Raw genomic sequence first — 13,953 nt, 5'->3', positions numbered from 1 at the left:
GTCTTTGTAGTGATCTTCACTGTATAAAATGCCTGAGGGGGTGCCGCCAAGCTTGGGGCTGGACACACATTAAAAAGTAGGTTAGGTTTTTGGAAATTCTTTATTGAATACAATTAAAACAGCAAAAACAAAATTGCCTTTGTCAATTTTAAATAAAAGAGAATAAATTAACAATAAATTAAGACCTTAAAATCAGAACCCGATTCCAGATTTATTAAACCCTGAATTTTTTCTAACCCTGTTCCATTCGGAGAGGCCTCGACATAATGCCTGAGTGACACAGTCTGCTAAAGTAACTGAAGGTGTACACATTGTGGATACTGTGTGGGGTTTTAATTTGCCACACTGTGTTAACACAAGCCTCTCCCTCATACATTCTAGGCGCCACCATCTGGCAACATGGAATTAGTTAGATTCAGGCTGGAATTAATTTAATCCATTTGATTATGTACAATAAATATTAAATAGGTTCCAGAAAGAGGGTGAAGAGCAGACTGTTTTCCAGCAGGTGCTGACGCCCCGTCGGTGAATGCGAAGGCTGGTTGTTGTGAACTTGCCCAGTCGGTGTGTCTGGTGGGGCCTGGGAGCTCTGTCACCGTGCAGCCTCCCTCCCGCACTCTCCCCTTCGCACCCACCCTGTCTGGTGTCCGAGCGTGCTGGCGGTCTGCTCCCTGGGGTGGGAAGGGAAACGCTCCGGGCTGGCAGGGTCTGGTTATCCTGTGACAGCGGTCGTGAGCGCCCTGGGGGAACCGGATCTGGGGCAGTCACTGTGGCCTCTCCCCTTCCACTTTGCTCTGGGGAGGGAGAGGAAATGTCTCACCTCACCCCCCCCCCCCACCACCACCACCACCTTATGATGTCTGAAGCAGGATGGGTGGTTTTGTTGCAGTAGCAGGGTGAGGGGAGGGTGGGCAGCTGTTCCCCCACATAAAGGGGCAATAGTGGGGAGGGGGGGGGGGCGAGATGCTAAGACCCCTCAGAGAGAGGGAGATTGCTGACCATGTCCTTAAGGTTAGAATGCTTTAGTGTCTCTCTCTCTCTCCCTAACCCACCATGACCCCTGTGTGTGACCTCCCTGCACCCTGTCCCAGGCAGTGCGTCGGGACCCCAGATCACGGTACCCACCCTGTGATGCTGCCTGGGTGGGGGGGGGGGGGAGATGGTGGGACCGTCTGCTCCATTCTGGCAGCGGGTGCTCGGGTCCGCGTGACATTTCACGCCCGTGGAATCGGCTGGGCTGTCCAGCGAGGAGTCTCCGTTGATCTGTCATCGTGCCAGGAACCGGTTGGGGGGGGGGGGGGGGGGAGGCAGAACTTGATATGGGAAGGGTGGGGCGGGGACAAAGTTGGCTTCTTCTGTCTGCAGTGAGTTCAGCCCTGGAGCGAAGACAGGAGGAAGAGAGCCGGGGAGGGGGTGGGGGTGAAGATAGCAGTGGGAAGATGGAGAAAGAAGGTGACAGATGTTGCAGTGAGTACAGATGGACAGCCAGACGCTCCCCATTCAGCTACAGGTAAAACATGCTGCCATCAGCTGCACTGCAATGGATTATGGGTAAGGCGCCCCACAAACGACTGGCTGCAGATCCAATTCTGGGCGATATCCTGCAGGGACAGTAAAGGAATGACCCCCCACCCAACCCCCAACCTCTCCCCACGGATGGTGGAAGGTGTGGAACCTGCTCACCTCCCCTTGGGTTGGCGTGAAACCTGCGGCCAAGGTCTGGGTGACTGGGCAATTACCCATGGTCCATTGCGGTGCCGTCACCTAGCGCGGGCGCTCATGGCTGCTGCAAGCACTGGGCACACACACAACACACTGCAAATACAGGCCACACGTGTGCAGAATACAGATGTGGATACCAATATATCAACTTAAAACACACAGGCACAAACAAAACACACTGGTTGCTGGAAATGCCCCGTGAGCTTCGTCGTTCCCGCGCCCTCCCCACCCCACCATCATTGCCTACTGAGCAGTGGCCAGCGTGGACTTGCCCAGCTCACGGAAGGACGAGCTGGTGAGTGGGACAGAGTTCCCCATCCTGGGCTTGACTAACCTTGCTGTTGACGGAGGAGTGGAGCGGTTGCACACGGTGGTTGGTTCCCAGCTGGGGAATCGTGCCACGTTCGCCCAATGAAAGGGTTAATTAATTGGCTCCAACCTCTCGCTCTGACAGTCCCACCTTGTCGTGAATCCTCAGGCCAACTCACGGCCACAGATGTGGACAGCTCTGGCAGCTCACAGAAAGATGACTTACTCTCACCTCTTCACCCTCCCTCGTGATCTGATCTCCATCAATACAGGGACATCACCCCTAGTCTGTCTGTTGTGTTCTTGTTGACCAGTCTCCTAGGTTCTGGAGCTCCATCTACTGGTCAACACCTCTGCATAGCCATTAGGTACAAGATCAGAATTAGGCCATTCAGCCCATTGAGTACACCCCACCATTCAATTATGCTTTGCAAACCCATTCTCCGGCCTTGTCCCTATAAACCTTAACCCCCTTATCAATCAGTCTCTGCCTTAAATGCACCCAGTGACTTAACCTCCACAGCCCTCGAAGGCAACAAATTTCACATGAAGAATAATTCCTCCTTAGTTCTGAGACTGTGCCCTCAGATCCTCCAGCCAGAGACAAACCCTTCAGAGGCATACCACACAAGGCAAGACCCTTCTCTCCATCTTGTCCATGGTGATTGTGTTGCCCAGTGAGTGAGTCCTCTCTGCCTGTGTTTGGTCCATAGATCTCTATCCTTGTACTTATCTAGATGGTTGTTAATGCGCCCACTTCAATCTCTTGCCTGTAATCTTGTGCCCTCGTGTTTTGGCACCTCCTCCTGAGGGGAAGAAAGGCTGTTTGTTTTTACCCTGTCAGTGCTCCTCATGACCTTGGATCTATCAGGTCTGCCCTCAATCTCCTAAATTCCAGTCTACGCAGTCTCTCCTTGTAGCTCGGGGCCGTGAGTCTAGGCAAAATCCTGGTAAATCTCTTCCGCACTCTTTCCAGTTTCATGATGTCTTTCCTAATACAGGGTGACCAAGGCTGTACACTACTCCAAGTACAGGTTCACCTGCAGCATAACATCCCATCTCCTGTACCCAGTGCCCTGACTGCTGAAGGCAAGACTCAGCTACTAATGGAGACATCCCCTCCGCATCCACTCTATTCAGCCCCTTTCGGTGGATCTCCCTCAGTCAGACACAATGTGCTTTTGATAAATCCTCACTGACTCTGCTCAGCGCTGTTCTCCTGGCTGCTCTGGAGAAGGAATTGGACCAGGTCACCACTCAGGCAATGCCTTGACCCGATGCCCAGTGTCTTGTTGTCCAGCTCAGTCAGTGGGCACTAGGTGAACTGCCAGCAGTGGGAGGAGTAGGAATGGGTAGCAGATTGGGCACCAGGGTAGTGTAGCAATTAACATGACACTATTACAGAGTTTGGAGTTCAATTCCGGTGTCCTCTGTAAGGAGTCTGTACCTCCACCACGTGGAACACGACGGTTTTCCCCGGGTCTTCTGGTTTCCTCCCACAGTCCAAAGACCTACTGGGTAGGTTAAATGATATTGTAAATTAGGTTCGGGCTAAATTGGGGTTGTCAGAGGTTGCTGGGCTGTGCGGCTTAGTAGGCCAGAAGGCCCATTCTGCGCAGTACCTCTAAGTAAATAAATGAGAGTGGTGGACAGACAGAGAGCAGGTCAAAGTTCAGCTACCACTGGCACTGAGGCAAGTAACACGTGAACTACACTGTAACATGAGAATTCAATTCTCTGAAGGCAGCAGAGGAGATGATTGAAAATAAAACCAACCAGAACATAAAATCCAATGAAACAACATCTATGCAACTGGAACCACGGTCAAAGAAAGAAAATACACGGCACAATTGCAATAAAATACTGGGCACACGTCATGCAATGCAGCGAGACTGTGACGTGACAGCTTTCAGATATCTTTACTGTTTGCAAAAAAAACACCACAGTTCCAGCGATGCAACTTACAAGGCGGGACCTACGAGCCTCCAGCGACACCCACGGGCCTGCTGGGCACCGGCCGAGAGGGGTGGTGCTGAGTGCGCGTCCACTCTTGTCCCCAATACGCTTTTGTGTTTAAAGGAACAGTTTGGTTTGTGTGGGGAGTGACTCTCCTCCCACCCCCCTCTCGGGCACCACCCTCGGGTTTGGGGGCTTTACCGGTGGGGTTAGTTTTGTTTTTGTCCAAATGAAATTCAAACAAAGAAGGCCAGGGGCGGAAAGAGAGGGCGGGAAGGGGGGAAAGAGGGAGAGAGGGAGGGAAGAAGGAGGGGTGGGGAGGGAGAGAGGGAGGGAAGGAGGAAGGGGAAAAAGGGGGGCAGGAAGAAAGGAGGGAGAGAAGAGGTAAGTAGGGAGGGATGGAGTGAGTAAGGGAGGGGAGGTGGAGAGGTGTTGGTGAAAAAGGGATAGATTCAAATAATAAAAAAAACAAAGAAAAAAGGAAAAGAAAAGTCAGCATCAGATTTTGTTTATAACAATAGTTTTGTTTTCTAATAAAAGGGTCTATAAGGGAGAAAGTGAAAGGGGCGGGGTCCACACACAGGGTACGACACAAAGACTGAACAAGGGTAGGAGGGTGACATCAGCTCAGCTGAAAGGTCAGGCACACAAACAACAACACAAATCCACACCAATCCCACACCGTTTGACCTCCTGGGTTCCTCACCACCCATCGGCTTAGCCCACTCTACCGCAGGTGGCAAGGTCCTCTCTGTTCCACCCCGGCACAGTGTGAACCCTCCAGTGGTGAGGGGTCAGAGTCCACCTTCCCCACGGTTTGAATGTACCTCCTCTGGGTGAGGGGGCACTGGTTTCTGATGCGAGTCATAGGGGATGGATGGGAGAGCACGTGTGCGACTCTGTTCCCACTCTCATGGGGCCAGGCCTCAGCTGATAGGGGAGGAGCTGGGGTGGAAGTGTTGGGCCTGAGTGCGAGATATTGGAGGAGTGGTGGACAGCGAGGAAGACCATCAGAGCTTGCAGCACGATCTGGGCCAACTCGAAAAATGGCAGATGGAATTTAATGTATAAAAGTGTGAGGTGTTGCACTTTGGAAGGATAGATGGTGATGTCATTTCTTATAGTCACATGTACCAATATACAGTGAGAAGCTTGCCTTGCCGTTTATTGTATTAGGACACTGAGGACTACGGCAGAACAGAGGGATCTGAGAATACAGATCCATAATCTCCTGAAAGTGGCATCACAGGTACATAGGATCACAAAGAATTCACCCTGCAGTACGAGAAGGAGAAGATAAAATGGAATATAACAATAACACAGTGGAGTAAAGGGAATTACAGGTGTGTGGAATGCACTGCCAGCGAAGGTGGTAGAAGCAAACACAATAAGGTCTTTTAAGAGTTCTTAAGTATACGGAGCTTAGAAACATAAAAGGCTATGTGGTAGGGTAATTCTAGGCAGTATCCAGAGTAAGTTACATGGTCAGCACAAATTTGTGGGCCAAAGGGTTTGTAACGTGCTGTAGATTTTAAAAAAATGAGCGAAGAGATGGCCAAAGTTAATTGGAAGGGGATACTGGCAGGGACGACGGCAGAACAGCAATGGCTGGTAGTTATGGGGAGGTATTCATGGGGGATTTTAAAAAACGGAGCATTTTGCATTAGTCTTCACTGCCGAAGACACTTGCAGAATGCTGGAAATTCGAGTGTCGGGGCAGAAGTGAACATTGTGGCTGTTACTTAAGAGAAGGTGCTTGGGAAGCTGAAAAGCCCGAGGGTAGATCAGTCACCTGGACCAGATGGACTACACCCCAGGGTTCTGTAAGAGGTGGCTGAAGAGATTGTGCATGCATTAGTAATGATCTTTCAAGAATCATTCGATTCTTGAATAGTTCCTGAGGACTGTAAAATTGCAAATGTCGCTCCACTCTTTATGAACGGAGGAAGGCAGAAGAAAGGAAATTATAGACCAGTTAGCCTGACCTCAGTGGTTGGAGAGTTGTTGGAGTCCATTATTAAGGATGAGGTTTCGAGATTCTTGGAGTACATGATAAAATAGGCCAAAGTCAGCATTGTTTTTTAAAGGGGGAATCTTGCCCCTTCTTGTCAGGAAATTCTGTGAGGAAATAACAAGCAGAATAGACGAAGGAGGGTCGGTGGATGCTATTTACTTGGATTTTCAGAAGGCCTTTGACAAAGTGCTGCACATGAGGCTCTTAACAAAGAACCCAAAGTATTACAGGAAAGGTGCTAGCATGAATAGACGACTGGCTGATGGCAAGAACCAAAGAGTCAGAATATTCAGGTTGACTGATATCAACAAGTGGTGTTCCACAGGGTTTGCATTGGGACCACTTCTTCTGACATTATGTGTCAATGACTTGGTTCTGTGGCCAAGTTCACAGATGATCTAAAGATAGGTTGAGGGGCAGGTAGTCTGCAGAAGGATTTGGACAGATTGGGAGATTGGGCAAAAAAGTGACAAATGGCATATAGTGTAAGGAAATGTATGGTCATGCACTTTGGTAGAAGAAATAAATATTTAGACTATTTTCTAAACTGGGAGAAAATTCAAAAATCACAAGTGCTAAGGGACTTGTGCAGGATTCCCTAGTTTGCAGGTTGAGCTGGGGGTAAGGAAGGCAAATGCACTGTTAGCATTCATTTTGAGGCGATATAAGAGCAAGGACGTAATGCTGAGGCTTTATAAGGCAGTGGTCAGACCACACTTGGAGTATTGTGAGCAGTTTGGAGCCCCTTATCTACGAAAGTTTGTGCTAGCATTGGAGGAAGTCCAGAGAAGGTTTGTGAGGATGATACTGAGAATGAAAGGCATATATGAGGAGCATTTGATGGCTCTGGGCCTGTACTAGCTGAGATTTAGAAGAATGAGAGGGGATCGCATTGAAAGCTATGGAATAGTGAAAGGCCTAGACAAAGTGGATGTGGAGAGGATGTTTCCTATAGTGAGGGAGTCTAGGACTAGAGGAAACAGCCTCAAAATAGAAGGGTGTCCATTTAGGACAGAGATGAGATGAATTTCTTTAGCCAGAGGGTAGTGAATCTGTGGAATTCATTGCCATGGACAGCCAATTCACTGAATATATTTAAAGCAGAGGTCAGGGCATCAAAGGTTACTGGGGGAAGGTAGGAGAATGGGGTAGAGATGCACAGGAAATCAGCCATGATGGAATGTCGGAGTAGACTCAATGGGCTGAATGGCCTAATTCTGCTCCGATACCTTATCAACATCATTGTGTGCAGTTCTGGTCACCTACGTAGGAAAGATGTAAATAAGATTGAAAGAGTGCATATGTGGCGACCCACTTCCTAGCGCACTCGAACTGGCTCACAAATAGCCAGCACGCCGGCACAAAGGCCAGGTCTGCTTCACCAACAAAGGGAAAGCCTGCGGGGGTTTGTGAGTACATGCCCCTTACAGCATCCGCGCCCGGGGAGGGCGGGATGAGGGAGGCTTTAAAGCAAGTCTGTGAAGTTCGAATAAAATCATCTTTAATTGCAGTTTACCGACTCCGTGTCGTTATTTTAGCACTGCGTGTAGCACACCGCTACACAGAGATAATTTATAAGGATGTTGCTGGAACTAGAGGTTCTCAGTTATAGAGAAAAGTTGAAAAGGTTAAGACTTTATCACCTGGAGCGTAGGAGAATGCAGGGAGTTTTGGTAGAGATATGCAGAATTATAAAGTATCGATAGATAGAATGGAAGCAGACTTTTTCCACTGAGGTTGGGTGAGACTATTACCAGAGATCATGTGTTAAGGGTGAAGGGTGAAATGTTTAAGGGGACCATGAGGGGTAACTTCTTCAGCCAGAGGGTGGTGGGTATGTGGAATGATCTGCCAGTGCAAAGGGTAGATGTGGGTTTGATTGCAACACTTAACCAAATTTGGCTAGTGTATGGATAGAAGGGGTATGGAGGACTATGGTCTGGGTAAGGGTCAATGGGCCTTGGCAGAGAATCAGGTTGGCATGGACTGGATGGGCCAAAGGGCCTGTTTTTGTGCTGTAGTGCTCTGTGACTGTATATCTATACTCAAAAGAGGATTTCACAACTTGGCTTCCAAGTGAAATAGAAGAGCAGTATGGGCGGGCAGGGGGGGAATGTTGGTGGAAGGAGGTGCAGGCATCAGCCTTGCTACTTCGGATGGTGGAAAGTGGGAGAAAAATCCCGGCTTCTTTTGGGAATTCAGAACCACCTTGTGCTGGGAACTGAGCGAATGGGAGAGAAGCAGGAAATTAAAGGGTGGCAGTGTTTGGCATTTCTGCTCTGACAAGTTATCATAGACCTGCAAAGTTGATAAGCAGCCTCGTTGTCCATTACTGAAGAAACTTGTGTAAGTCTACAAAATGAACAAAATACTTATATACTACTGATGGAACTGGAGTTCATTTAGAACTTGGTTGTTCCACTATCAAAACAAAAAGCTTCATGTGTCAGTTTGTTAATGGAATCTGTACCCCAATGTTAAACAATGTTTGGAAAAGAGAAATAGAGGAACCCGGTCTCCGTGGCAACAGCCATCACAGATAGGTTTGTTAAACCCTTTCTCATGGTGAGACTGATCGTTAATAACATTCTAATCTCACCAAACGATTCTGAAAACATTATCTCAGAAGCTGGTGGTGCCACTGAGACACAAAGAAAGCTGGGGAACTTGTCATGGGAGTGTTAGGTGAAATTATTTCACATATTTCAAAAAAAAACCCCAAAGACTTTTCTTCTTGTTTGATTTGATCACAGGGCGGAAAGGGTTCCGTTATGTTAACCAGCGGAGACGAAGAGCATTCCCCATCTACAGCTCCTCCTTCACCACAACATCCCATCCTAGCCCCCTCACCCCCACACCCCCTATCATCTTTCCAGCCCCACACATTTTAACATCACACACTAGTACCCTTCAATATCCCACCCTCCTTCAAAGTGCCATCCAGTCTGACTCCACCGTTTAACATCGCTCTTCCTCCGGCTCAGCACTGGAACAAAAGGCAGAATGCCCAGAAAGCTCAACGGGTCAGGCAGCATCTGTGGAGGCTGAAGGCGTAAGTCAACATCCCAGGTCCAGACTGAGAGGAAATATTGCCATTATATGTGGCGGAGGCAGAGAGGCTGGTAGGAGATTGGTGGAATGAGGTTGGGAGGGGGTGGGAGCGGTAAACAAAGAGAAAGAAGACCATGTGGGGGCTCACCTGACACTGGAAGGTTCAATGTCAATACCATTGGGTTGTCAACTCCAAGTGAGAAGTTAGACTCCAATTTACTCTTGTCCTCACCCCGGCCATGGGGCAAGCCAAGGGCAGAGAGGCCAGTGTCTCTGAGTAACCAGAAGCTCAAGGTGATCACTGCAGACCAAGGGCAGGAGCTCCACAAAGTAGTTGCCCAGTCTGTGCCTGGTCTCGCCAAAGTAGGGGAGGCCATATTGTGAGCACTGAATGCAGTTGGCCGGGTCGGAAGAGCTGCCTTACCCGGGAGGGCTCTTTAGGTCCTTGGATGGTGGTGAGGGAAGAGGTAGAGAGACAGGCGTTACAACTCCTATGGTTGCAGGGCATGGTGCCAAAGGTGGGGAGGGCAGGGTGAGGATAGATGAGGTGACCAGGGAGGCACAAAGTGAGTGGTCCTTGCACAAAGCAGGACGGAGGTGGCAGGGAGGAGGGGAAGTTATGACTATTGTTGTTCCACCTGCGGAAAGGGGATGGATAAGATGACCAGGGAGTTGCAAAGAGAGTGGTCCACAAAACAGAAGTAGAGGGTGGGGAAGAGAGATGTGACTGGTGGTGGGATCACAGTAGAACTGGGCGAGGGTGGCGGAAAGTATGTTGGACGCAGAGGCTGCTGGGGTGAAAAGTGGGAAACAACGGGATCTATTTCTGTTTCATCTGGGGAGAGGGCTTGTTGGGGATGGCGGGAGCAGGCGTGTGGGAAATGGAGAGGTGTGTGAGGGTTCTGTCAATGACGACAGAGGGAAGTCATGTTTCTGGGACATTTTAGAGAGCAGATGTGAGTGAGCTGGAGAAATAGAGGGAAAGGGGCAGTGTTCCTGCAGGAGGAGGTGCAGTCGAGGTAGCTGTGGGAGTCGGTGGGTTTACAGGAGGTACAGACGATAATCCTGCCTTCCGTGATCCAGAAGGGGAAGGGAAACATTAGAAGCTGTGCAGGTGAACTGGAGCGGAGGGGTGTCTGGTGACAAAGGGGATGAGATCAACGTGTTCCACATGGTGGGACACCAGAATGGGCTGGGAAGAAGAACTGTTCCATGTAGCTGGGGGCCAGAGATACCCCCTTCATCAGGAAATGGGAAGATTCGAAGGAGATGGTAGAGGGCCTGGAGAAATTCTGCCTAGCCAATGAGTGTGCTGATGGAGGGGTTCCCATTGGAATTTTGTTCAGGATAGAGAGAGAGCTTCCTGACTGGTGATGGATGAGTGCAGACACTGAACGTCCATGTTACAGATGAGCCAGTCAGGACCAGGACATTGGTACCAGGAGTTACTGAAGTGGTGGAGGTCCTGGATGTAGCTGGGAAGGGACTGGACCAGGGGATTCAGGATGGAGTCTCGGTATGAAGGACCCAGCCCGCGGGGGATGAGCACGCTGAAGCAAAGGTTAGTCCTCTTTATGGTTCTTGGATCAGAGACAGAGGTGGGCAGCACGGGATTGGGGCACTATCAGGCTGGAGCTGGGGACAGGAGATAGGCTGATGTGATGAGACGTGCAATGGTCTAGAATATGGCGGCCTGGTTTTGGACAGTGGGGTCAAGCTGGGGGCATCAGAAAGTTGGTGTTTGCCTCTGCCAGACAACGACAGCAACGCCGTCGTCTGCAGGCTTGACGAGGAGGTCGGGTCGGGGGTGAGGTCGGGTCGGGTCGGGGTGAGGTCGGATCGGGGTGAGGTCGGGTCGGGGTGAGGTCGGGTCGGGGCGGCCAGTGTCATGTCAGTTATCGAAAAGCTCAAGAGATGCACCCAGGCCTGATGCGGGGGGTGTGGAGACACAAGGAGGGGGTAGTCAGTGGGGTTGAGGATTCCCAGCTAACGGTGGAGCGAACAGTCCCGTGTGGTGTTGGGCCCGTAACTCGCTGCAGTGCGGGCAGACGGTACGTGGCTAAACGAGAACGCTCAGGGTAGGTGGCAGGGCTCCTGAGGATGTGAGGCTGACTGACAGTCAGCGAGGGGCGGAGCAGGGGGTGTGATTTGGGATCAGCAGAGGGGCCTATGAGGAAAGTGGCGGCTGAACAATGGCTTTCATTTCAGCCCTGGTTTTAGACCACACGTGGCTTGGCCTTTAATTGATTTGGGGATTATTTAAAGCCTTCCTTCTCTAACACACAAGCTGAGTGCTGATCTGGCTATAATGGGGTGCAGAAACCTCACACCCCAGGTCACTCTTTGTCTCTGCAGTCCTCTGGAGACGCTCAGCCCCAAACTGAGTGAGCCCCTGCTACCCGTTCCTCAACCTCAGAGTGACCTCAAAATCAACCCCCCTCCCCACTGGTGGCTTCACCGTGTCAACGGCCAATTCACTTGTAGCTCCCAGAAACAGGGCAACACCCATGGGAAGGTATGAGTTTAACGCATCACTGCCCTCAGGGATGCGGGGGGGGGGGGGGGCGCGGAAATGTGTGGGTGAGCAGATGTTCCGATCCAGTCCAGGGAATAGTCAATGCCAGAGGATTTATTTTTAAATCTAGAGGACGGTGAAACTGTGGAATTCATTGTTCAATGTTCACATGGAATACTGAATGGCCTAGACAGAGCGGATGTGGAGAGGATGTTTCATGTATTGGCAGATTCTAAGACCAGAGGGCACAGCCTCATAGTAGAAGGATGAGGGGGAATCTCTCTAGCCAGAGGATGGTGAATCTGTGGAATTCATTGCCACAGATGGATGTTGAGGCCAAGTTGTTGGGTATATTTAAAGCAGAGTTTGATAGTCAGGGTGTCAAAGGTTATGGGGAGAAGGCAGGAGAATGGGGTTGAGAGGGGTAATAAATCAGCCACGATGGGCCAAAAAAAACCCGATGGGCCAAATGGCCTAATTCTGCCCCTTTGTCCTGTGGAGCCTGAACTCTCTGGCAGTTGGGGATGTTAATCTCAGGTCAGTGGAGGGTGGGTTTATCCTGTGCCTGGACACGTAGCCACGTACCTGCTGCTCTAGTACGGCCTGTTGGCATCCTTCGGCCTCTTCAGCTGCACTTTTAACCTTTTCATGCCGATCTGGAATCCGTTCATGGCCTGGATGGAGGTCTGAGCACTGGCCGGGTGGTCGAAGCTGACGAACCCTGCCCGGGGGTCGCAGGAGTAAACAGGGTAAAGAGACTTGGATCTACCCCGCATCCCTCCCTGCCCAAACACATCGCCGTCTGACTCCCACCTCCCAGGCGAGTAGGCTCCGTGAATAGCCAGCAGCAACTGGCTGTAGTATGCTGGCTGCTGTGATTGGGGTGGGGGGGCGGTGGTCAGTTCATGCACAGCAAGATTCCATTACTATAGCAATCACCACTTCCAGTGAAGTGTATTGATTGGACAAAGAGAGGCTTCAACTCCCACAGACTGGAGCTCCCTCACCATCCTTTTTTGCAGTGCAGAGCTCCTTCACCACCCCTCCCATGTGTTGTGATATCCCCTCACCACCCCTCCCACGTGTTGTGATATCCCCTCACCATCCATCCCACAGCTGTGATACTCCCTCACTACCATTCCCCACAGTGTGGTGCTCCCTCACTGTCCCTCCCCACAGTGTGGTGTTCCCTCACTACCCCTCCCTACAGTGTGATGCTCCCTCACTACCCCTGCCCACAGCGTGGTGCTCCCTCACTGCCCCTCCCCACAGTGTGATGCTCCCTCACTACCCCTCCCTACAGTGTGATGCTCCCTCACTAACCCTGCCCACAGCTGTGATACTCCCTCACTACCATTCCCCACAGTGTGATGCTCCCTCACTACCCCTCCCCACAGTGTGGTGCTCCCTCAATGCCCCTCCCCACAGTGTGGTGCTCCCTCTCCGCACCCCCCACAGTGTGGTGCTCCCTCACTACCCCTCCCCACAGTGTGGTGCTCCATCACTGCCCCTCCCCACTGTGTGATGCTCCCTCACTGTCTCCCCACAGTGTGATGCTCCCTCACTACCCCTCCCCACAGTGTGGTGCTCCCTCACTGTCTGTCCACAGTGTGGTGCTCCCTCACTGCCCCTCCCCACAGTGTGGTGCTCCCTCACTGTCTCCCCACAGTGTGATGCTCCCTCACTACCCCTCCCCACAGTGTGGTGCTCCCTCACTGTCTGTCCACTGTGTGGTGCTCCCTCACTGCCCCTCCCCACAGTGTGGTGCTCCCTCACTGTCTGTCCACAGTGTGGTGCTCCCTCACTGTCCCTCACCACAGTGTGGTGATCCCTCACTGCCCCTCCCCACAGTGTGGTGCTCCCTCACTGTCCCTCACCACAGTGTGGTGCTCCCTCACTACCCATCCCCACAGTGTGCTGCTCCCTCACTGTCCCTCACCACAGTGTGGTGATCCCTCACTACCCCTCCCCATAGTGTGATGCTCCCTCACTATACCTCCCCACAGTGTGGTGCTCCCTCACTGCCCCTGCCCACAGTGTTGTGCTCCCCCACTGCCCCTCCCTACAGTGTGGTGCTCCTTCACTAACCCTCCCTACAGTGTGGTGCTCCCTCACTGCCCCTCCCCACAGTGTGGTGATCCCTCACTACCCCTCCCCATAGTGTGATGATCCCTCACTGTCCCTCCCCACAGTGTGGTGCTCCCTCACTGTCCCTCTCCACAGTGTGGTGCTCCCCCACTACCCCTCCCCACAGTGTGATGCTCCCTCACTGCTCCTCCCCACAGTGTGGTGCTCCCTCTCCGCACCCCCCACAGTGTGGTGCTCCCTCACTATCCCTTCCCACAGCGTGGTGCTCCCCCACTGCCCCTCCCTACAGTGTGGTGCT

The 13,953-nt window shown here is 51.5% G+C and overlaps 1 protein-coding gene across 2 annotated transcripts in view; it reads right to left on the bottom strand.

Moving 5' to 3' along the window:
* Positions 1 to 55: 55 nt before the first annotated feature.
* LOC140735870 (CUGBP Elav-like family member 3) overlaps positions 56 to 13,953 on the bottom strand; it is a 109,324-nt gene continuing 95,426 nt past the window's right edge. The window contains exons 12-14 of one of the 2 annotated variants that reach the window (XR_012100825.1): positions 12,153 to 12,288; positions 3,997 to 4,182; positions 56 to 1,376 (exon numbers count right to left, since the gene is read on the bottom strand). Coding sequence is in view for 1 of the 2 variants with exons in the window: in XM_073061430.1 (XP_072917531.1) it covers positions 12,161 to 12,288 (128 nt within the window). In the remaining variant the exon portion in view is untranslated. The remainder of the gene's footprint in view (positions 1,377 to 3,996; positions 4,183 to 12,152; positions 12,289 to 13,953) is intronic. The other variant, XM_073061430.1, reaches the window with a different exon arrangement.

Source organism: Hemitrygon akajei, chromosome 11, assembly GCF_048418815.1.
Source record: "Hemitrygon akajei chromosome 11, sHemAka1.3, whole genome shotgun sequence".
Taxonomy (NCBI): Eukaryota; Metazoa; Chordata; class Chondrichthyes; order Myliobatiformes; family Dasyatidae; genus Hemitrygon; species Hemitrygon akajei.
Note: the sequence above shows the minus strand (reverse complement) of the source record. Positions and strands in the feature narration are given on the sequence as shown.